The following is a 23,998-nucleotide window of genomic DNA, read 5'->3' as shown; positions in this document are numbered from 1 at the left end:
TGCCTCCCACATGCTGGGTTATAGGCATGAGTCATTATGCCCAGCTATTTAAACACTTTATGGATAAATTTTGAACTTCCTTAAAAAATTGTAGGCCAGAAAAATGTCTCGGCATACCTTTATATCCCCAAAGCACACACACACACACACACACACACAGAGAGAGAGAGAGAGAGAGAGAGAGAGAGAGAGAGAGAGAGAGAGAGAGTCACTTGGGTGATGGATTTGGTTCAGTGGACCATTTTCATATTTATTTAATTTTTAGTGCCCTTGAGCACCTTACTCCAGCTTCTGCCTGCCAAGTGCTGGGACTATAGTATAGGCGGGTGCCACCACACCTGGCTTAGCATCTTTATGTGTTTGGTTGAGCTTTGGTACAAAAAGTTAATATAACTTTTTGTTCTTTGTGGAGTATGTCTTTTATTTATGTAAATGATTTAGAAGGCATGAGTTCAGATTGTCTTATGACACATTGGGATTTATTAGGTGCTATAAACACGAGTCAAGTTACTCCTATTATTTTTACCAGTAAGACAGAGTACATTAAGTACCCAAGTTTTAAATCCTGATTACTTTCTTCTTGTGTACCTTAAAAGTAGTTTATCTGTAATAGGAAAACCCAGTCTCAACAATATGGTGGCCTAAACGAGACCTGCATAATGACAATACCAGCTGACATGACAACATGAACGGGGGGGAGGCAGGGAGGGGGATGTCACAAGGTCCCTAGATGAAGAGGTACAAACAATCAATGGCTGCTGAGGGGGGAGGGTCAGTCTTCCCCAGGGATGTGACCCTCGTAGGTTATCCAGTCACAAATGGCCAGCCCTAAGCACATACTATGAGCAACACAAATGGACTCAGTAGACAGAGGGAGATTGAATGTAATGATGTAAATATAGGCGTTATGTAGGAAGTCCTAAAAATGTACATGTAAAAGGGACTTTAGCTTCAAATAGTATTTACAGCATTTAATTGTGAAAATTGGTGTTTGTTCCCAACTAAGACTTAGCTTTCTCAGATTCATTCTGATATCTTTATAGCTTGGATGTCATTATAGTAAACAAAGAGATTTCTTAAGTATAAAAATATCATCTTTATCTAAAAGCAATGTGATACACCAATAACCAATAACCCTGTTTCCTGGAAGATGACTATGTGATTTCCTGACTAATCACTGTGTTTATTTTCCAATGGAACATGGTGGTTGAGTGACTCAGAGCATACAGCTTGGTAACAGGTGGCCTTATGTGCAAACCATGGGGGGGGGGGTGCGGGCAGAGCAACTGGTTAGATGCAGGAATCTCGGGTCCTATCTCCCTCCATTCTTCCTTCCCTGAAAACTGTACAGAGTTAGGAGCCAGAGCACAAGGGGACATCTTCTGGAAACTGAGGTAGATCCCAGAGAGTCTTTGGAGGTCATTCATCCCAGTGGAGGTCTATACTCAGGACAGGGACTAGTTTTCTAACACTTTTTGAAACTGCAGAAATTGTAAGATGTCCCTTGAACAAGGTAGCCAGTGACTGTAGTGTGTGCTGCAGACACACATTATCAGTTCTGAAAGCAGTGTCCCTTCAGGCTGGAAAGATAAGTGTGCTGCTTAGTTCTTTCTTAGTTTTGCCAATTTGACACAAGCTAAAGCCCTCTGGGAAGAGGGACCCTTGGTTGAGAAAGTGTCCGCATTAGATTAGCCTGCAGGCATGGCTGTGAGGCGTTTTCTTGATCAATAACTGTTGTGGAAGGACCTGGCCCAGTGTGGGTGGTGTTCCTGGGTGCAGGTGTTTCTGGGGTGTATGAGAAAGCAAATTGAGCAGGTCAGGAGGAGCAAGCCAGTCAGCAGTATTCATCCTTCGCCTTTGCTTCAGCTCCTGTCTCCTAGGCTCCTGGCTTGAGTCCCTGCCCTGACTGCCCTTCATGATGGGCCTGAGAGCTGCAAGCTGAAATTAAGCCTCTCCTTCCTGAGCCGGTTTCGATTAGTGTTTTATCACAACAATAAAAAGCAAACAGACACTAACTAAGCTTTCCAGGGAAGCTGAATGAGCAGTTACATGTGTGTGTTAATTGTGAAGTTAAGATTTAGACACACTATGTTGCAGTATGCTATGGATAGGTATGGCTCCCATAGTCTCATGTGTTTGAACAATCAATTCTATTGTGACCAGGGAGTGAAACGTGGTGGTTTGAAAATGCTTGTCCCAGGGAGTGTCACTATTAGGAGGTATGGCCTTATTGGAGCAGGCGTGGCCTTGTTGGAGGAAGTGTGTCACTGTAGTAGTGTGCTTGGAGACCCTCCTCCTAGCTGCCTAGGAGACAGTCTTCTCCTGGCTGGATTCTGAACAAGATGTAGAAATCTCAGCTCCAGGGCTGGTGAAATGGCTCAGTGGTTAAGAGCACTGACTGCTCTTCTGAGGGTCCTGAGTTCAATTCCCAGCAGCCACAAACATGATGGCTCACGGCCATTTGTACAGCTACAGTGTACCCATACACATAAAATAAATAAAATAAATCTAAAAAAAAAAAAAAAGAAATCTCAGCTCCGTCTCTAGCAACATGCTTGCCTGGATGCTGCGATGCATCCTGCCATGATGATAATGGACTGAACATCTGAAAATGTAAGCTAGCCCCAATTAAATATTGTCCCTTAAAAAAGAAAAAAAAAAAAAGATTTAGAGCCACTACCACATCCTCCACGTGGACAAAGGGAGAAGGTGAGAGCCACGGTCTCTTTTAAATTAAAATTGGAAGGACTTTTATACAGGGAGAGAGCCTTGGGCGTCAGGGTATAATAGATTAAAATCTATTGGCTGAGATGTGAAATTAGAGTTAAATAATAGTGGGGAGGAAGGAATTGTACTGAGGACCAATGAGATGGCTCAGCAGGGGCTTGCCTCTAAGCCTTGACAACATGCATTTGATCCCTAAAACCCGAATGGTAGAACTAACGCCTGAGGGTGAAAGCTGTTCTCTGACCTACACACACAATGTAAAAACAGAAAGAGTTGTGGTGAGTGCTGCTTCAAGAAAGCAACCTGATGGATTGATGGCTTCCATCGGCAGACAGCTGACGTCGCTGGCACGCATGCGCAGACTACTACCCTCCTCTCGTGAGAAACTGGAAAGTCTTGCACTGAAGGTGAACAGGCTGACTTAACTCTCACAGGAGGCACGCCTGTAGGAAACCTGAAGTCAGGTTTCAAGAGTAGGGAGTGCTAACGGAGGGCCCTCCCTTCCATTGTCAGGGCGATGAGGTTGCGCCAGTGGATGCACCTGTGGATGAAATGGTGAAGCAGAACTCAACGATCAACAGATTGCTGGGTACTTGGAGTTAGGAAATTTAATTAATTTTAAAATATCCGAATAATTGGATTGTGGAAATTTAATGAGGAAAGCAAAAACTACTAAACCAGATTAAAGAGTAGGTTTTCTCTTTTTTCTTTTTTTCCTTCTATAATTCAAGGGCTTTGGAAGTAAGTAGCTTTTCAGGTCTTCATTGGTTTAGGGCTAGAGATGCAACTTTGTGGTAGAATTCTTGCTCCCAGCACAAGATTCTGTGTTCAATCCCAGGAAAACACGCAATGCACATGCACACGCACACGCACATACTTCTTTGGGTTACAGGGCTGCCTGCTGATGTAACTCGCTGTGTCGACACATTGATCTACTAAATGTGGTGGGAAGTGAACTTCCTGCTGAAATGCCGTAAGGCCAGAGCAGGCTACACTCACTTCCCATGTCATGGCTGCTCCAAATCAACAGGACTCAATAGCAATAAAAGCTAAGATGCAGCTTCCCAAAAGATGCCGATTTTGATGCATTTGAACAATCCTTTTAAGTTTCTATGACTGTCTCTGTGCCACAGTTCCTCTTCACCGTGGAGTAAAGGACGCCAGTGTCCCTGGGATACTCAGTCCCCAACAAGAGTTGCTCAGCAGCCGAGAGGAGAAGCTTAGGCGTGTTTATAACTGGAGAGTTTACCAACAAGAGCTGGGACCGCACTGGATGCCCTTTGGTTTCTTTCCTTTAATGATCAACACATCGCTGGGTAGTTGGAAGATACCAACTCACTCATTGTCTACTTCAGGCAAAGTTCATGTCTGAAGTGGAGTACGGAAACGAAAACAAAGCAGGTGTTTTATCACACATGTGACAGACTCAGAACTGGAAGCACCTAGGGCAGTGGTTCTCAAACCTGTGGGCCAAGACCACTTTGGGGGCTGAACAACCCATTCACAGGGGTCCCTTAAGGCCATTGGGAAAAAGGTATTCACATTACAACTTGTTAACAGTAGCAAAATTCAGTTATGAAATAGCAACAAAAAGATTGAGGGTTGCGGGGAGGTGGTGGCACATGCCTTTAATCCCAGCACTTGGGAGGCAGAGGCAGGCAGATTTCTGAGTTTGAGGCCAGCCTGGTCTACAGAGTGAGTTCCAGGACAGCCAAGGCTATACAGAGAACCCCTGTCTCGAAAAACCAACCAACCAACCAAACAAACAAAAAAAGGTTGAGAGTTGCCTCAGTTATGAAATAGCAACAAAAATAATTTTGAGGTGGGGGGGTCACCACACTATGAGAAACTGTATTGAAGGGTTGCAGCATTAGGAAGGTTGAAAACCACTGAGCTGTAGTGAATTTGTGAGCCTGAGGGTTATCTAAGAGCTGCTGGTCCACCAGGCTCTACAAAATGCACAGAGTTAAGTTTAAATCAGCTAACCATAAAAATGAAGTGCATATTTTAAAAAAGTAAGAAAATTTATACCCTACAGCTATTAATATTTATAATATAATATGGCTATATTAATTTGTAAAATTAATATGAAATGTACATTTTTCCATTCATGGATTCATGATCCTTTGGCATAGTATTATAAAATTTTGTTACTTTTAAAAATTGCTTACAGAATTTAATAAAATAAATTTCATCTGAAAGACATAGTTGTTTTAAAGTACCATTTCATTTTAGATTTACCAACTCCACCCAGGTTTGGCTACTCTGATTGTAACACAAATGCCTCCTACCTGAGTGACCCTAAAAATTATTGAGTTAGGATGTATTTCTTAAGAATTAACGCCGGACGGTGGTGGCGCACACCTTTAATCCCAGCACTTGGGAGGCAGAGGCAGGCGGATTTCTGAGTTCTAAGCCAACCTGGTTTACAGAGTGAGTTCCAGGACAGCCAGCACTACACAGAGAAACCCTGTCTCGAAAAACCAAAAAAAAAAAAAAAAAAAAAAAAAAAAAAAAAAAAAAAAAAAAAAAAGAATTAACTTGGTGCTTCACTGAATAAGTTCAGAAGCGTGATAATCTGAAATGCTATTTTTCTGGCTAGCATTTTGTCAGCTTGACATAAGCTAGAGTCATTTCAGGAGAGGGAACCTCAATTGAGAAGGGAACCTCAATTGAGAAGATACCAGCATCAGGCTGGCCTGTGGAATATGGCCCCACCAATGATTGATGAGGGAGGGTTCAGCTAACTGTTTATGGGCCATCCCTGGGCGTTATAAGAGAGCATGTTGAACAAGCCATGTGAAGTAAGCCAGTAAGTAGCAGCACTGAGGTATCATATCACTCTGGAGGTGGTACGTGTGTGATCCCATGGTTCATCTGTTTTAATCACTTGGGGTCTTAGCAGACTAAACCTTGTATTGACTAGTTGAGATTTCTAATAAGGTCCTTGATATGCATCTTGAATCTTGAAGCTAGAGGTATTTATACATTTCTTCAGACTCTGCAGTTACTCAAAGTTACCAAAACAAATCCTCCTCCTCCTTTTCTCCTCCTTCCCCCTCCTTCCCCCTCCTTCCCCCTCCTTCCCCCTCCTTCCCCCTCCTTCCCCCTCCTTCCCCCTCCTTCCCCCTCCTTCCCCCTCCTTCCCCCTCCTTCCCCCTTCCTCCTCACTTCCACTTTCTCCCCTCCTCCTCCTCCTCCTCAAGCAGGTGTCCTTGCTGATTAGGCTCAGTGGGCTGGCCAGAGAGCTCCAGGGATGCTCCCATCTCTGTCCCTAGACTTGGTATTCCAAGTGTACACCACCACACCCAGCTTGCTGTGTGAGTGCTGGGGACTGAAGTCAAATCTGAGGAATGCTCACACAGCAAGCCCTTTACCAACTGAGCTATCTCTCTGCCACTACTTCACTAATTTTTAAAAATTGGCTAGTAATAAAAAGAAAATTATCAGCCATATGGAAATAATAGCATTGTGTCATGTTTCAACTTTCGTGTTAGATTTGCAAAATTGAAATATAATTATGAATAATAAAATAACCACATGTACTGTTGAGCCGAGTGTGCCCTGATGTGCTCTTGACACAATGGAAACACTGACTAATGGAGTGAGGTGTTTGATGATCGCGAGAGCAGTTTTGTTCTTGGCAGCGGTGGTTTGATTTTGCCAACTTTAAAAGTGGCTCTGTTGGTGGATGAGACAGTTACAGAACTGAGATACATACAGAAAAAAAAGTATACAATCTGTGCTCAGAACATATGCATTGGCAAAAGAGTCTGTGTTCAAAATCAAGCAGGATTCTAATCCTGAAAACTGAATCCCAGGCTTACAGATAAGAAATTGGGCTGGAGGGATGGCTCAGTGGTCAAGAGCACTGACTGTTCTCCCAGAGGTCCTGAGTTCAATTGACAGCAACCACATGGTGGCTCACAACCATCTGTAATGGGATCTGATGCCCTCTCCTGGTGTGTCTGAAGAGAGTGACAGTGTACTCACATACATACAAATAAATAATAGAGTTTAAAAAAAAGAAAGAAATTGAATATTATACTTAGCTTGGCATTTCAATTGAGCAGTGAAGAATTTCACAGGTTTAATTTTATTTTAACTCATAATACTTGTTACAGACTTTAACAAGTTTTCCTTTTTTACTTTAAATTTATATTATTATTTATTTGTTTATTTATGTGTGTGTGTGTGTGCACATGTGTGTGCATGCTGTGTGCACATGTGGAAGCCAGAGGGCAGCTCCATGAGTCTACTCTCCGTTTACAGAGTTATGGGGAAGGCACCCAGGCTGTCAAGTTTCCATCTTGATTACCTTTCTGCTTCTATTCTCTGCCGTGCATATTTTGAAGTCTGGGAAATGTGTGGAACATTAGTTTGTATTTCTTCCTGCTCTGCTTCCATGCCGTGCTCCGTACTGCTCATCCCACTCGCTACCTAGCTGCAGTGGCAAGGCCTTCTGAGTTTCTTTTCTGTTGAGGGTGGTGGTGTGGTTGAGGCAAGATCTCCGGTCATCCCTCCATAGCTGGGACTGGCCTTGGGCTCTCAATCCTGTACCTCCTGAGCGCTCAGCTCATTTTGTAGTCTATTTTCCTGTCCCTTCCAGGGACTGTGTTAGCTTTACAGTGAGACTTCAGTGTGCAACTGACTTAAAAGGTCTCAAAGATCTAAGTCATAGTAATACAGACATGCTTCAAAACATGGCCGTAATATGTTTTTGTGTTTTTGCAGGAAAATTATTTGGCAACAGACAACTTCCTTGTGGATTACTTTAATGAGTTCTTAAGTCTCCCTGTGAGTACATGATGATGTTTATTGGATATATTATTAAAGTGCTTAAACATTATTAGCATGTGTGCATGTGTGTGTGTATGTGTGTGTATATGTGTGAGCGCATGCGTACATACCATGCAGGAGTGTGTGTGCTCACAGCACAGTGCAGATGTGGGAGCATCAGAGGACAATGCTGTGGAGTTCTATCTTTGGCCTTATGTGTAGCCTGGGGGAGCTCACGTTGTGAGACGTGAGCAGCAGCCTCTTCACCCAGACAGCCACCTCACTAGCCCCGGAACAAAATGGTTTAGCCACTGGACTATTTATTGGATGTATTTATTAAATATAATATTTTCTTAGACCAACTAAAGGGCTGGGTGAGGTGGCATATGCCTTTAATGATAGCACTCAGGAGGCAGAGAAAGGTAGATCTCTCTGAGTTTGAAGCCAGCCTGGCCTACACTGAAAGTCCCTGGCCAGCCAGAGTTACATAGTGAGACCTGGCCTCAAAATCAAAATGATAAAAATGAAGATCAGTTAAAGTAAACTGTGGATGTGTGGTTAATCACATGTCTAACAACTCTAATCCCAACACTTTGAAGCCTGACGCAGGAGAATTGACATAATTAAATGCCAGCCTGGGCTATAGAATGAGACCCTGGCCAAAGTGAGAAAAAAAGGAAGGAAGGAAGGTAAGAAGAAGAAAAAAATAAATAAAACTAAAGATCAATTAAGAAAATTTGCTCAACTTGTCTCTCTTTATAGTTACATATTTGGGTTTGAATCCTACTTAGAAATATTCTTACTGAAAAGAGCTGGTGCTTCTCTGAGTAGCAAAAGGCGTGGCAGCATACTAGACCTCCAGCAGGCTGATAAGTGTAGTATCAAAATCTCAAGAAGCTTTCATTTGTTTATTTATTTTTTAACTCTAGGCTATTATTGTTATCCTCTTCAGAAGATACTAAAGTAGAATTCGTATTTAAGGCAACTAGAGTTTGTATTAGTAGTCAATAAGACTCTGGGCACATAGCTGGATGCCAGTTAACAGAGTTTCAGTTCGCTAGCAGTGATGTACAGAGTAGGTATTAGGAGATTTGAGAAGTATAAGGTGAGAGTTCCTGAAATGGTTTATGTTGTCCTGTAGAAGTAAACCAGCAGGGAGGGGCTCCTCAAAGGAAGTTAGCTAAGAAAGTTTCTCCATAAGGCTCGTAAAAGCATGAAAACTTCTTTTATTAACATTTTAACAAGGAAAGGGCTGGGTACACAGCTCAGCTAATAGAGTGCTCACCCCGCCCATGCAAACCCCTGGATCTGATCTCCAGCACCCGAGTAACCAGGCACAGTAGTGGTGGCGGTGGTGTATGCCGCCCATACTGCCAGCATTTGGGTGGTGGGATCAGGAGGATCAGAAGTTCAGAGTCATCCTTAGCTGAATGAGACCCTGTCTCAAAAAGACCAAACAAGCAAACAATTTTTTTAACTAGGAAAAATTTGGAACATAGAGAAGACACAAATAATTGTGAACAGTGGACGGTAAACTGTTGCCAGCACTAGCGCCTAGCTGCTCACATTTGTCTTTTAAGGGGGAAGGACGAACATCATGTCCTTTCGAGAGCCGTACCAATGATCTACCCATATGAGAGTGTTTTGTGCTCTCTTCTTGATTGGATACGACTAGGGACAGTGGAAGCAGCAGGAAAGTTAGACCGAGCTGCCCAAGTATCTTTTTCCTTTCCAGAAACAGACCAGACAACCCTGGGACATTCCCCCGGGATCGTTCAGGCCTTCCTCCTTCTTCTCTTTCCAGCTCCCACCATCAACTCCTGTTATATAACCTCCAGTAGCAACACAAAATCACCAGAATTTTGCTCTTCCAGATTATTTCATCTTTCCATGACCTCAGGCTCTTCAAATCTCCATTCTTCCCAAAGAAGCACACTTTGTAAAACTTGAGAAAGTTTGATGTAGCGCTTGCCTAGCACACACAGGTACACAGTAAGTTCAGGGCCTGCCTGGGCTACAGGAGACCATGCCTTAAAAAGAAAGAAGGCATGGCAAAGTGTAAGGGTATAGCTCAGTGGTAGAGTGCTTGCCTAGCATGCTCAAAGCCCTAGGTTCAATTCCCAGTATCTCACAGCCCCCCAACCCCCAACCAAACAACAACAACTACAACAACAAACTTTAAACCTTAGATTTCACTTTCTCAGCATTTATATCTTGGTGCTTCTTTGCTCTAGGAAAAAAAAAAGTTCCTTACTGTATCCAGAAAAATCTGTATTAAGCCGGAGAAGTCAGCATAAAAGTAGCAGAGGCCCAAAGTCAAACATGACAGCTCATGCCTGCAATCCCAGCTTCTTGGAAGGGTGAGGCAGGAGGATTGCCCTAAACTTGAGGCCATCCCTAGCTACATAGTTTCAGACTGTCTTTTAAAGAAAAGGAAGAAGAAAATTTATAAAATTTATGGAAAAATTTGGCCCCAGTCCTGTCAAAATCAACATCTGCAATTTGTGTGTTTTCTTTTCCTCTTTTTTTTTTTGTCTTTATTATGTGTTTTCTTTCAAGCCTTAGGTGAAGTGGCAGCGTGGCATCTGTGCTCTTTCCATGTCTTGTTTCTTTTTAAGGTGTGGTCTCCCGTGTCCCAGGCAGGCCCTGAACTTCTATGTACCTTTGTGTGCTAGGCAAGCGCTATACCAAACTTCCATCCCTAGTGTGTGCTTGTGAGTGTGTGTGCCTGCATCTTTCTTTCTAATTCCTCCAGCTTTCCATCCCCAAATCTTCATTTCTTTAGCTCTGTTTGCATCTTTTGTACCATGTAGTCAACCTGTCAATTGCCAGTTCTTCACACTTCAACAGGAAAGAGCTGTCACAGATTTTCAAAGAGAATTTGAAGGCAGGAAGGAGAAGGGATGGTGGATTCCCAAAGCAAGGGAGGGCCTGGCAGAGTTCTAGATCATTAGTGATGCTTGAGCACTTGGATAAGAATCAGAAGCCAGCATGTTACCAGGAGGAAGTGTGCCAAGCCAAGCTCTCTCCTTTTGGATCAGGTACTGGTATTTTAGGCACCTGTAAATATTGTGTATTATGGTGTTAATACAGTATTATAAAAATAACAAATACCACCATGTTTCTTCCCACTCTGCTTTAGACAAGCTCATGCTTTCCCACTACACAAGGACTAAAACCCATCTTTCTTCCTCCTGGTCTTTGTTTCCTCTCCTTTTCATCCTATGTCTTTTCTAGCTAAACACAGACTTCTTGTGTTTCTTAAAAATGAATATGCCAAGGGCGCGCCAGCTGGTTTTTTTTTAAAGTAATTTTTTAAATTGGATATTTTATTTGTTTACATTTCAAATGTTACCCCCTTTCCTGGTTTCCCCTCCGCAAACCCCCTACTGCACACCCCCTACACCTGCTTCTATGAGGGTGCTCCCTCACTGACCCCCCGACTCCCACATCACCGCACTAGCATTCCCCTATTCTGGGGCATCAAGTCTTCACAGGACCAAGTGCCTCCCTTCCCACTGATGCCAGATAAGGCCCCTTTAGCTCCTTCAGTCCTTCCCCCAACTTCTCCATTGGGGTTCCCATGCTCAGTCCGATGGTTGGCTGCAAGCATCCACATCTGTATTGGTCAGGATCTGGCAGAGCCTCTCAGGAGACAGCTGTATCAGGCTCCTGTTAGCAAGCACTTCTTGGCATCAGCAATAGTATCTGGGTTTGGTGTATGCATGTGGAATGGATCCTCAGGTGGGTCAGTCTCTGGATGGTCTTTCTTTCAGTCTCTGTTCTGCTCTTTGTCTCTATATTTCCTTTTAACAGGAGCAATTCTGGGTTAAAATTTTGGAGATGGGTGGCCCCATCCCTCAACCAGGGGAGCCATGCCTAACCTCTGGATATAGTCTTGACAGGTTTTCCCTCCCCTTTGTGGGGTTTTTCAGGTAATGTCATCCCTGTGGGGTCCTGGGAGGCTCTTGCTTTCCTGGCATCTGGGACTTTCTGGTTGCTACCCCCAGTTCTCCAGCCCCATTGCTACATACCTCTGTTCAATTTCCTGACTCTCTGTACATCTCCTCCATTTCTTCCCATACCTGATTCTGTCCCTCTTTCTCTTCCCCATTCCCCTGTTCCTCCCAAGTCTCTCTCACCGTCTACTTCCCTTGATTATTTTGTTTCCCTTTTTAAATAGGACTGAAGCATCTACTCTTAGGTCTTCCTTCTTCTTGAGCTTCATGTGGTCTGTGAGTTGTATCGTGGGTATTCCACAATCTTTGCCTAATATCCACTTGTCAGTGAGTACATACTTTGTGTGGTCTTTTGTGACTGAGTTAACTCGCTCAGGATAATATTTTCTAGATCCATCCATTTGCCTGCAAATTTCATGAAGTCATTGTTTTTTTAATAGCTGAGTAGTACTCCATTGTATAAATGTACCACATTTTTTGTAACCATTCTTCTGTTGAGGGACATCTGGGTTGTTTCTAGCTTCTGGCTATTATAAATAAGGCTGCTATGAACATAGTGGGACATGTATCCTTATTATATGTTGGAGCATCTTCTGGGTATATGCTCAGGAGTTGTAGAACTGGGTCCTCAGGTCCAATTTTCTGATGAACCGCCAGACTGATTTCCAGGGTGGTTGTACCAGCATGCAATCCTACCAGCAATAGAGGAGTGTTTCTCTTTCTCCACATCCTCACTAGAATCTGCTGTCACCTGAGTTTTTGATCTTAACCATTCTGACTGGTGTGAATAGAATCGAATTTCAGGGTGGTTTTGATTTACATTTCTCTGATGACTAAAGATGTTGAACATTTCTCTAGGTGCTTCTCCACCATTCAAGTTTCCTCAGTTGGGAATTCTCTGTTTAGCTCTGTTCCCCATTTTTGATAGGGTTATTTGGTTTTCTGGAGTTTCCAGTCTGTTAGTCTACATCTTTTATTGGGGAATTGAGTCCATTGATGTTAAGGCAGTGGGTAAGAGCACTGCCTGCTCTTCCGAAGGTCCTGAGTTCAAATCCCAGTAACCACATGGTGGTTCACAACCACCTGTAATGAGATCTGACACCCTCTTCTGGTTTGCCTGAAGATAGTTACAGTGTACTTATAATAATAAATAAATCTTTGGGCCAGAGCGAGCAGGAATGACCGGAGTGAGCAGAGGTCCTAAAGTCAATTACCAACAACTAGATGAAGGCTCACAACTATCTGTACAGCTACAGTATGTACTCATATGCATAAAATAAATAAATAAATCTTTTAAAAAAAGAGATATTAAGGAATAGTGATTGTTGCTTCCTGCTATTTTTGATGCTATTTTTATGTTTGTGTGGCTATCATCATTTGGGTTTGTTGAAAGATTACTTTCTTGCTTTTTCTAGAGTGTAATTTCCCTCCTTGTGTTGGTGTTTTCCATCTATTATCCTTTGTAGGGCTGGATTTGTGGAAATATATTGTGTAAATTTGGTTTTGTCATGGAATACTTTGGTTCCTACCAATCTATGGTAGTTGAGAGTTTTGCTGGGTATAGTAGCCTGGGCTGGCATTTGTGTTCTCTTAGGGTCTGAATGACATCTGCCCAGGATCATCATCTAGCTTTCATAGTCTCTGGTGATAAGTCTGGTATAATTCTGATACGTATGCCTTCATATTTTACTTGACCTTTTTCCCTTACTGTTTTGTTTTCTTTTTTTTTTTTTAAGATTTATTTTATGTGTATGAGTACACTGTAGCTGTACAGATGGCTGTGAGCTATCATGTGTGTGGCTGCTGGGAATTGAACTCAGGATGTTCTGTCCACTCTGCTCCCTCTGGCCCCCTCCCTCTGGCACCTCTTGCTCCAGCATAATTCACTATAGCTGTCTTCAGACACACTAGAAGTGGGCATCCGATCTCATTACAGGTGGTTGTGAGCCACCATGTGGTTGCTGGAATCTGAACTCAGGACCTTTAGAAGAGCAGTCAGTGCTCTTACCCGCTGAGCCATCTCGCTAGCCCTCCCTTACTGTTTTCAATACTCTTTCTTTGTTTAGTGCATTTGGTGTTTTGATTATTATGTGACAGGAGGAATTTCTTTTCTGGTCCAGTCTATTTGGGGTTCTGTAGGCTCCTTGTACATTCATGGGCATCTCTTTCTTTAGGTTAGGGAAGTTTTCTTCTGTAATTTTGTTGAAGATATTTACTATCCCTTTAAGTTGGGAATCTTCTCTCTCTTCTATACCTATTATCCTTAGGTTAGGTCTTCTCATTGTGTCCTGGACTTCCTGGATGTTTTGTGTTAGGAGCTTTTTGCATTTTGCATTTTCTTTGACTGTTGTGTCAATGTTTTCTATGGTATCTTTTGCACCTGAGATTCTGTCACTTGCATCTATGACTCCTGATCTCTTGCGTAGGTTTTCTGTCCCTAGGGTTGTCTCCCTTTGTGATTTCTTTATTGTTTTTATTTCCATTTTTAGATCCTGGATGGTTTTGTTCAATTCCTTTGTCTTTTTGATTGTGATTTCCTGTAATTCATTAAGGACTACTACCTGTTTACTTGTGTTCTCCTGTATTTCTTTAAATGAGTTATTTATGTCCTTCTTAAAGTCCTCTAACATCATCATGAGATATAATTTTAAATCAGAGTCTTGCTTTTCCAGTGTGTCAAGGTATCAAGGGCTTGCTGTGGTGGGAGAACTGGGTTCTGATCATGCCAAGTAGCCTTAGTTTCTGTTGCTTATCTTTTTGCCCTTGCTTCTCGCCATCTGGTTATCTCTGGTGTTAGCTGGTCTTGCTGTCTCTGACTGTGGCTTGTTCCTCCTGTAAGTCTGTGTGTCAGCACTCCTGGGACACCAGCTCTCTCCCAGAAGGATTTGGGTATGGAGAACTGTGGCACAGGATCAGTTTCAGGGCACAGACAGAAACTGGAAGGCATCCTAGAACTTCCTATGTGCCAGCTGGTTTTATACAAGCTAAGGTCATCTGAGAGGAGGAATCTCAATTAATGAAATGCCTTCATGCAATCAGGCTGTAGCAAACCTGTAGGGCATTTTTAAAATTCGTGATTGGTGACATCCCTGGGCTAGTGGTCTTGGATTCCATAAGAAAGTAAGCTAAGCAAGCCATGGAGAACAGGCTAGCAAGCAGCACCCCTCCGTGGCCTGTGCATCAGCTCCTGCCTCCAGGTTCCTGCCCAGTCTGAGTTCCTGCCTTTGCTTTCTCATTGGACTGTGATTTGGGTCATGGTGTTTTGTCACAGTCATAGTGATCTTGACTTAAGACAGCAAGTAGATCTGGATAGGAGTACTCTTATCTGAGACATTTGTATCATGTTCTTCTTGCCCACATCACAGGTGTTCAATAGGCATTTCCAACTCCCTCTGAAATAATACCCTGCTTATAGGCTTTATTTACATCCAAAGCCCTTGTCATTATATGTGAAATTAATTTTCTTTCTTTTTTAAAGATTTATTTATTTTATGTATATGAGTGCACTGTGGCTGTACAGATGGTTGTGAACCTTCATCTGGTTGTTGGGAATTGAATTTAGAACCTCTGCTTCTCCCATCAACACCACTTGCTCAGTCCCTGCTTGCTCCAGCCCAAAGATTTATTTATTATTATAAATAAGTACACTGTAGCTGTCTTCAGAGGCAGCAGAAGAGGGTGTCAGATCTCATCACGGGTGGTTGTGAGCCACCATTTGGTTGCTAGGATTTGAACTCAGGACCTTTGGAAGAGCAGTCAGTGTTCTTACCCATTGAGCCATCTCACTAGCCCCTGTGAAATTAATTTTCAAATATTTCAACTGGTTCACTAATTATGACCAGTAGGGTTGATTCTTAATAGCCCACAGGCTGAACTGCACATTCCTTTACTGTGGAATTCACAACCTTTCCAGTGTGGCCTCAGTTTAATCTTTCTGCTCACACTACCTTCACAGGACTCGTATGATACTGTCTTCCTGCCTTCTCTGTCCTTTAACCGCCAAGTCACATGAGCTGATCATCCTGTGCTCAGCTCTTGCTCTGTAATGATTAAGGTGAGCACTGGAGCTGCTGTTGATCTGGCCCCTCCCCTCACTACCCCTGTGGTTTTAGAAATGCTGTAACCTTTTATTTCTGCTTAACCTTTGTATTTATTCTTTCTCTGAAAAACAAAATGAGTGCATCTTTCAAGATTGCTGCAGAGTGAGGTAATGTGAGTGATATATTAAGAGTTTATTTTCCCTTTAACCTCACGGCCTCATCTTCCATCCCTGAGGTACAGGCAGCAATCTCTTCAGCTGAAATGGTGGGTCTGTGTCAGTGTGGAGGGTACTCTCTCATGCCACTCACATCTGTCACTGATTTTTGCCTTTTTTTTTTTAAAGATCTATTTATTTATTTCATGTGTATGAGTACACTATAGCTGTCTTCTGACACACCAGAAGAGGCCATCAGATCACGTTGCATGGTGGTTGTGAGCCACCATGTGGTTGCTGGGAATTGACCTCAGGACCTCTAGAAGAGCAGTCAGTGTTCTTAACCGCTGAACCATCTCTTCAGCCCCCTGATTTTTGCCTTTTAAAAATTATTTTTCATAAGAAACTTCTATGAAAAACTTATAATTAAAGCAATATTTTTCCAGTTTAGGGTCACTCCACTGGTAAATGACAGAGTCCACCCAAGGCCACATGGCCCAGAAAGCTTTGCGTGCCCTGATGTAAGACTAGCAAGGGAATAGAAACAGATCGTTTAGATAGCCAGGGCTCATGCTTACCCTGATACATTAAATGAAGTAAAAACAAACAAAGCTAATGTGTTTTTAGGGTGTGTTAACCGAAGTATAGTTCAGATCAAGAAAAAATATTAGTCTGGAGCATAGAAGGTGTGTGGTGGTTTTTTGGAAAAGGCTGAACCGTTAGACCACATTTGGAATATTGTGTTTCGATCTTGGTCCCATATGTTGAGAGCCGCTTTGCCAAGCTGATCTCTGGGAGACAGCCTGTGAACATTCAGGAAACCATGTCAGGCGAGAAAGGGTTGAAAGAAGTTGAGTGTTTAGCCTGGCTTGAGGCTCGGTGGCAGGGGTGAGATGGGGTAAACCCTTCTAAAGATCTCAAGATCTAACTAAGGGGAATGTGTTAATACCCCGTGAATCCAGAGGCAGGCAGAACCCCATTTTTAAAAATCTAGTTTTCCAAGGGAAGTAGTAAACCCTCCTGCATCAGGAGGTTTTCAGGTGGAGGCTGGGAAATGAGGATTGTATGAGATGAGAGGGAGGGGGAAAGCGAATATCTCTGTAGCACTTCCCCTTAAGATGATTTCCTATGACCAATAATTAGAAAACCATAATATTGATGAATGTGGGATGAATCTTATCCCAGATTTGCATTGTGTAAAAAAGAGAATTTAGCCAAGTGATGGTGGCACACACCTTTCAACTCAACACTTGGAAAGGCAGAAGCAGGTGGATCTCTGTGAGTTTGAGACTAGTTTGGTTTACAGTTTGAGTCCCAGAGCAGCCAGGGCTACATAGAGAAGCCTTCTCTTGAAAAACAAACAAACAAACAAACAAACAACAAACTGAGAGAGAGACAGAGACAGAGAGACAGAGAGAGAGATGGGAAGGAGGGGGAGAATTTGTTATCTCTCTCTCTCTCTCTCTATCCATCCATCCATCCATCCATCCATCCACCCACCCACCCAACCACCCATCCATCTATCATCTATCTATCTATCTATCTATCTATCTATCTATCTATCTATCTATCTATCTATCTATCTATCCATCCTGTCTGTCTGTCTGTCTGTCTGTCTGTCTGTCTGTCTGTCTGTCTGTATAATCTATCATCTGTGTACTATGCTGGAAGGCTGGAATCACCCAAACAAACAAACAAACAATGTCAATTCCCTCTTTGCTGTTTATTTCAGGTTGGAATCCACACTATAAATTGATACACCAGGTCTCTTCTGCATTTCCCCAACTTCTTAAGGATCATTTATTTCTCATTTCTACATCTTTCATGTAAAATCTTTACAATAGAGAATGCTTCTTTATCTAGTCTTCCCCTTCCCTTCCTCTCCTACCTCCTCATCACATTGTACATGACCACAGTGTGGGCCTGAGAATATAGCTAAAGACCCCAGGGCCTTAGGTAAGTCTGTCTTCTGAGCCCTTTGGGACCCCACCCCACCTCTGTAGGGACATGGCCAAGGCAAAAATGGGCCATGAATCAGCCTCTGGCTCCTCTCACGCTTCCTTCCATTACACCATTACCCTCCTGGGACATGTAAGATCCAGAGCCCGATGGCTGGTAGCCTGCCCCCATGTTGTTTCTGATGAGGGAAATCCAGGACAGTTGCCTCTGTTATAAATGATCATGGCACTTTCCAAATCTTAGCTTTCATAACTTCGTTGTGTTTGTTCTCAAGCCAAGTTCACATTCAGATATTGTTTTCATTTGGTGTCTGGGGTTTTTTTTTTCTTTCTTTCTGTCAACTCTTTATAGACAAGTGTTTGCTCATTAGGTTTTCTTCTGTGCTATAGTGCGAAAACATTTTTCCCTTTGGTTTTGTTTTGTGTGTTTTATGCTCAGTGACTGTTGTGGGATTGAGTAGATGAGCCCACATAGATTTAGGTTGGCTCTCTGTGGGTGGTTTCAAATGTTTGTGACATTTATGGTTTGCAGAAGCTGACGGGGTGGCCTGCTCTATACCCTCCCTACAAAGATAGGTATGCCATATGTTTGCCAGACTGGGCTTAGCTATGCACTTTCGGAATTTTACCATAGCTCCTTCTTGGCCTGATTCGCCACACTCTTTTTAATCTGTAAACTATTATAATTTCTTGCAGCTTTATGAAAGAGTTATATGCTAGAAGGAGCTGTTGGGTAGTGGGGGATGGAGAAAGGTGGTCTGAGGGAAGATGGAGGGCTTGGGTCTTCCACTGCCAAGATTTAAATACTCAAGAGATTGATTTTCAAAGGCATGCTGACAGAACACCAGATAACTACTTAGTTCAGTGCTTATACCTATGGGTGCTTTGATAAACCCCGTAGCTCTCACATAAAACACTCAGATTGCCTACTGTAGCTCATTTTGTTAACTAAGGATATTCCTCTATACATTTCATGTGGCACATTACTCCTTCTATCTCATTGTTGAATGTCTGGTAAACAGTTTATAGTTCAGCATCTAAAACATCAATAAAAGTTAGATTAAAAGAAGTTGTTATTGGTAACCAAGCTTGTTATATTCAAGTTAGTCAGATGGTTCTTATTCGCTGATGAGGATTCATTTTTGAAATACAGCTTTGGAGCTCAATTAGCAGAGACAGAGTTGGAGCGGAGATGGACATGTGTTAAATTAACCTAGTCATTAGTTTTTAATTTAAATACTGTTCAGCTAAATAATTTGGCACCAGTAAGTTTCAGTGGTGCTAGGCTGGCAGTTTAAGCACAACACTAATTATTCACAGGTTTTTTTTTCCTCCCCCTCTTCTTTTCAGAGAAATGTGGAACCAGCGATTTATCGTGGTAAAAATATTTTCAAGCACTTGCTTTTTCTGTGAAAATATTTTTCGCACATGGATGACTAGTACCACAAAGCTAGCTTTCACCACCTTCAGGACAATCTGTTTTAGTACATTTAGAGAATGACACCCTCAGAATGAGAGAATTAAGTCAGGAAAGGGGCTGTCCATAGGAGCTTGTCTGGCTTTGAGGCACAAGCTGAAGACGTTTCTGCTATATGGTTAAAAATTGTGCTGTGAGAATCAGCCCGCTAGCTATCCGTGTCCTTCCTTGCTATGTCCCCCCCTCCATGTCTTTTACTGTTATTTCTGAATTCACTTTAGTGGTTTTGTAGATAAGTTTAGAAATGGCAAGAGAAAAGTAAGGACTTGTTGAATGTGAGTTGTACTGAGGGCTTCCTGCCCTTTCATGTACAGAACATAGATGGCCAGCAACCCCACATGTGTTATTGCATAGGCCAGTCAGCGTAGGGAGAGCAGATAATGGGAGGCCTTTTGAGTTTATCATAACCCAGATTCTGCTCTCCCTGGCTAAAACTTCTTTAATAGCATTCTATCCATCTAAAGCAAAGGTTCCTAGGCTTGAGTGGGCATTAGAACTACCAAAAGGCTTCAAAGAGTAGAGAGGTCTGGGCTCCATCCTGTGTCTGGCTCTAGGGAGGGGCCTGAGCACTGGCATTTCTCAAAGGTTCTAACAGATGCTGCTGCAGCTGGTCAGGGAGCTGTGTAGTCTGAGGACCACTGTGAACGGTGGACCACCACTGTCGTGAAGCATGGAATGCAGTGGCAGGTCCTTGGTGGCCAGACCTCCGCCTTCCCTCTCCAGGCCTGTGGCCTGTATTCCCTGCACCTACTAAGCTTCAGCAGTGCCCTGCTGCTTGCAGTTTGCCCAGGCTACCCTGTTCTGATCTCCTGTATCTTGGTGCACTGGCTCTTTCTTTGATGAAATCTTGGTCTTTTTTTTTTTTAAATCTATCTGATGACTGCCAGTTCATTCTCTAAGTCCCAGCTTGGACGTCTGACTTTCTATGCCTGAATGTCCTGAGAACAGTTACATGAGCCTTTATGTGCATTCCAATGCTACTCTTGTGCTTTTAGGTGACACTGAAACATGCACGCTGTTTCAAATTGAGATGATGACGCTTACTCACAGAACAAGGGTGGTTTCAAGGTAGAAGGGGATTCTGTGTTGTACCATTCCATGACCATGTCTCCTAGAGGGCTGTAAGGTACAGTGAGAGAGGCTGCCATTCCCTAATGGCTCTCATCCTTCTTGCCTCTCTTTTTAGAATTATTTTGTTAATCTTTATTTATTTTTATTTCACATGCATTAGTGTTTTTGCCTGCATATGTGTCTGTGTGAGGATGATGGATCCTCTGGAAGTGGAGTTACAGACAGATGTGAGCTGCCATGTGAGTGCTGGGAATTGAACCCTGGTCCTCTGGAAGAGCAGCCAGTGCTCTTAACTACTGACGCATCTAACCAGCCTCCTTTTTGCCTCTTAATAATGTAATAATCTCATTATGTAAGGGCAATTCCATCATTAAACATGAAGATTGTATGCTGCATGAGCATTAGACATAGGCCTACTACGTCACCTGCCAGTAACTGTAGAGTGAGCGACTCATTTCATGCTGACAGAAGGCTGGCTGTGTTCAACCTGAGTGGCGTTGAAGATGACATTGCTTTTTACAGTATTTTCAAGGACTCTATAGGGTTAATTTTAATTAACTATGATTTGACTTACTTTCTAGCTTTGGAGTTCATTCCTCTGATAGACAGTCTTTCTTTCGTGTCTGTGTGTGTTTATGAATCTTTTCTGCTGGATTGCAGATGCTCTGTGCTGCTCTCACTTCAGGTTGTGTGGTCCTTGCTCCCTCGGTATAGTAATACATCATCTATCCTACTCAGTCACTGAACAAATATTCAGTACTGCAGAAGTGAATGCCCTAGTAGACGAACAATGGAATCAGGCACTCTCCCTAGAGGATAAAATACACGGGGCTGTCTAGTTTTATGTCAGCTTGGCAGAAGCTAGAGTTATCTGAAAGGAGGAAATCTCAAAATGCCTTGATCAGATTCAACCATAGGGCATTTTTTAAAAAAATCATTATTGATGAGGGAGGGCCCAGCCCATTGTGGGTGGTGCAATCCCTGGTCTGGTGGTCCTGGGTTCTATAAGAAAGCAGGCTGAGCAAGCCATGATAAGCAAACCAGAAAGCAGCACCCCTCCATGGTCTCTGTATCAGCTCCTGTCTCCAGGTTCCTGCCCTGCTTGAGTTCCTGTCCTGGCTTCCTTCAATGATGAGCAGTGATCTGGAAGTATAAGCCAGATAAACCCTTTTCTTTCCCAGTTGCTTTAGTCATAGTGTTTCTTCACAGTAATGATAAAGCCTGCCTAAGACAGCTGCAGAATTTTTCTCCTGCAGAGATAATCCTGAGCAAACGGAGTATTGAATATAGATGGCACCTCTAGATTATCTAGTTAAAATCCAAGAAGGCAGAGTTTCCCCAGCATTTCCATTGAGTTACTCTGCCTGTTCTTTCCTGGGTTGTTTCTAACTTAGCCAAATCTGTTTTCAAGTCTGCTAACCAGACCAGACATAATATCCCAGCATTGTTTGTCTCTGTGGACCTTGGCATTGGCATTTACATGGATTTTAATGTAAGTTAATGCTCTGTTGACTTTATCATAGGAAAAAAGTGGATGTTTATTTACTTATTCCTTCAAAGGAGGAAGCAGGCTTCATCTTTGCATTTCTAAGTTTAGGATCATAACTGACACTTAAACATTTATAATTTTTGATATTGTGGAAATAAATTATTGGGGGAAATATTTGAATTTGTTATTTGACATTTTATAATTTTGGAAGCATAATGCTATTAAGGGCTTTCTGAGATCTAATCTAACACATAGCTTTTAAAGCAGAAAAACATAACCCTTGGCAAAGATTTTTTTGGGGGGGGGCTTTATTTGTAGATGAGACAAGAAAGCCATCAGAACTGGCCTAGCCATAGATGTTGGTAAAGATTTTTAAACCTTAAATAATCTTGTTTTGTATTTTTTTTTAAGACTGGATTTTGTTGTATCCCAGGGTGGACTTGAATTCATTGTGTAGCCAAAGATGACTTTGAAATCCTGCCTCAGATTCCCATGAGCTAGGACTAAAGGCATGCACTACCATACTTGGCTTTAAATATTCTTAAACATTTTTTAAAGAAATCTTAAGGCAAGGTTTCCTATGTTCTTCGAGTGGCTTGGCATGACTTGCTGACACAGGGTCACTAGGCTATTCCAGCTGATATGGTTTCCTATTGAACTTGAGCTCAAGCATTTCTCCCATCTCCACCTTCTGAGTAGCTAAAGCTGCATGCACACGTCATCATGCCCAGCTTATGAATAGTTTATCATATTCTATATTCACGAATCTGTTTGTTTGAAATGGGGTCTCACTATGCAGCCCTAGCTAACCTGCCCCTCATTATACAGACCAGGCTGGCCTTGAACTCTGGGCCTCTCATTACATAGAGCAGGCTGTCCTTGAACTCTGGGCCTGCCATTACACAGACCAGGCTGACCTGAATTCTGAGCCCTCTTGCCTCAGTCTTCCTTATTTTGTTTTTCCCAATGTGCATAGCCTCTCCCTGCTCTATAGTACTTTTTGACCAGCAACTCTCCTTGTTTTAATGTGCGTACATTCTCAGCTTTTCCTCTTATACTGAATATACCTGTTTTATCTCTCCACTTTGTTCAGAGTCCACCTTAGTGCATTTAAGCAGCATGACCTAAGCCATACTTCAAACTGTAGAATTGGGAGTCTGAAAAAAAAAATGGTCAGTTTTCTTGGTTGTACACTCTAGGAGGTTAGGTTGGCTTCTGAGTGAGCACCCACCACAAGCCCTCACTAAACTTCCCTGGGCTTTAAAGGGTTTTAACCACCACTCCAGAGTTCTGTGGCAAGCACATTGGGGCACTTGGTGCTATACCACAAAGAGATCATTAACTCTTCTTAGCTTCAGGTTTGTTTCACTCAGAGAGCTAATAATTACCACACCAAACCTGGTTTTGATGGCAGCTCCTATGCAGTGACACCTAATCTCCCCAGATGGCGATGGCTCTTTTCATGCACAGGATCAGTCAGATTCCCCAGCTCATGAGCTCCCGACTGAGAACTCAAGTGATCTATACTGCTGCCCTCCTTAGGATGCTGCCATGCCTCCTGCTATCCAGAGCACTAACATAAACCTTTGTTCTGACATATGAAGCCCTCCGTGATCCAGTCCTTTCCTGGATTTCCTCAGCCTTTCTCTTTTGTCCCTTATGCTATCCCAGGCTACCCACAGATACTGCAGGACAGCTCTAACTCTGTAGTGTTCCTTCATAAATCTGAGCCTTTATTAGTAAGATAGAGAAAATAAGAGGCTAGACGCTAAAATCACAATGGTGACCTTGAAGCTCCACTAACCTCGCAGGGTCAGTACTCAGGACAGTACCTGCATAGGAAAAACGGTCGTACATGCTAGCTTCCTCCTATGCGAGGGAGGCAATATAGTGAAGAAGGGAAACGAGCTATCTTGAACCAGTCAGGCTTGTTTCTGTGCCTCAGTCTATCCCTTCATAGCTCTGAATCCATGGAGTGACTGACTGTCCCTTAGCTACGCTCTCCATTAGTGTTGTGTAAACAGCTGCCGCAGGAATTAGAAGTACTCATGATGGCAGTAAGGTATCCACCACAGACCCGGCAGAACTCAGCAAACAGCAGTTCCTCTGTCTTTGTCATTTCTGTCAATTAGAGCATCACCATTGTTTGAACATTTTTTTTCATTTGATTAGTAGGAAAATCTTTGTCCATAGAGCTAATTGGCACGGTTTACTTTGGATTATCCTGTCTTTGTGCTCATCTGACCACTCTGTCTCAAGATATAAGACAGAAAAAAGAAAGGGAAACAGTAGGGTGAGGACACCTGGCTCTGGCCCTTGTTACGATGTTTCCTCCTCCCCCCA

General features: G+C 42.7%; 1 protein-coding gene across 3 annotated transcripts in view; it reads left to right on the top strand.

Moving 5' to 3' along the window:
* The window catches only part of Rgs22 (regulator of G protein signaling 22), a 110,994-nt gene that overhangs the window by 3,878 nt on the left and 83,118 nt on the right, over positions 1–23,998 (top strand). For all 3 annotated transcript variants that reach the window (XM_031358446.1, XM_031358445.1, XM_031358443.1), the window contains exon 3: positions 7,462–7,524. In XM_031358446.1, coding sequence (XP_031214306.1) covers positions 7,462–7,524 — 63 coding nt within the window. The remainder of the gene's footprint in view (positions 1–7,461; positions 7,525–23,998) is intronic.

The sequence above is a fragment of the Mastomys coucha genome, unplaced genomic scaffold (genome assembly GCF_008632895.1).
Source record: "Mastomys coucha isolate ucsf_1 unplaced genomic scaffold, UCSF_Mcou_1 pScaffold7, whole genome shotgun sequence".
In the NCBI taxonomy this organism is placed as follows: Eukaryota; Metazoa; Chordata; class Mammalia; order Rodentia; family Muridae; genus Mastomys; species Mastomys coucha.
This window is presented reverse-complemented; position numbering and strand designations above follow the sequence as displayed.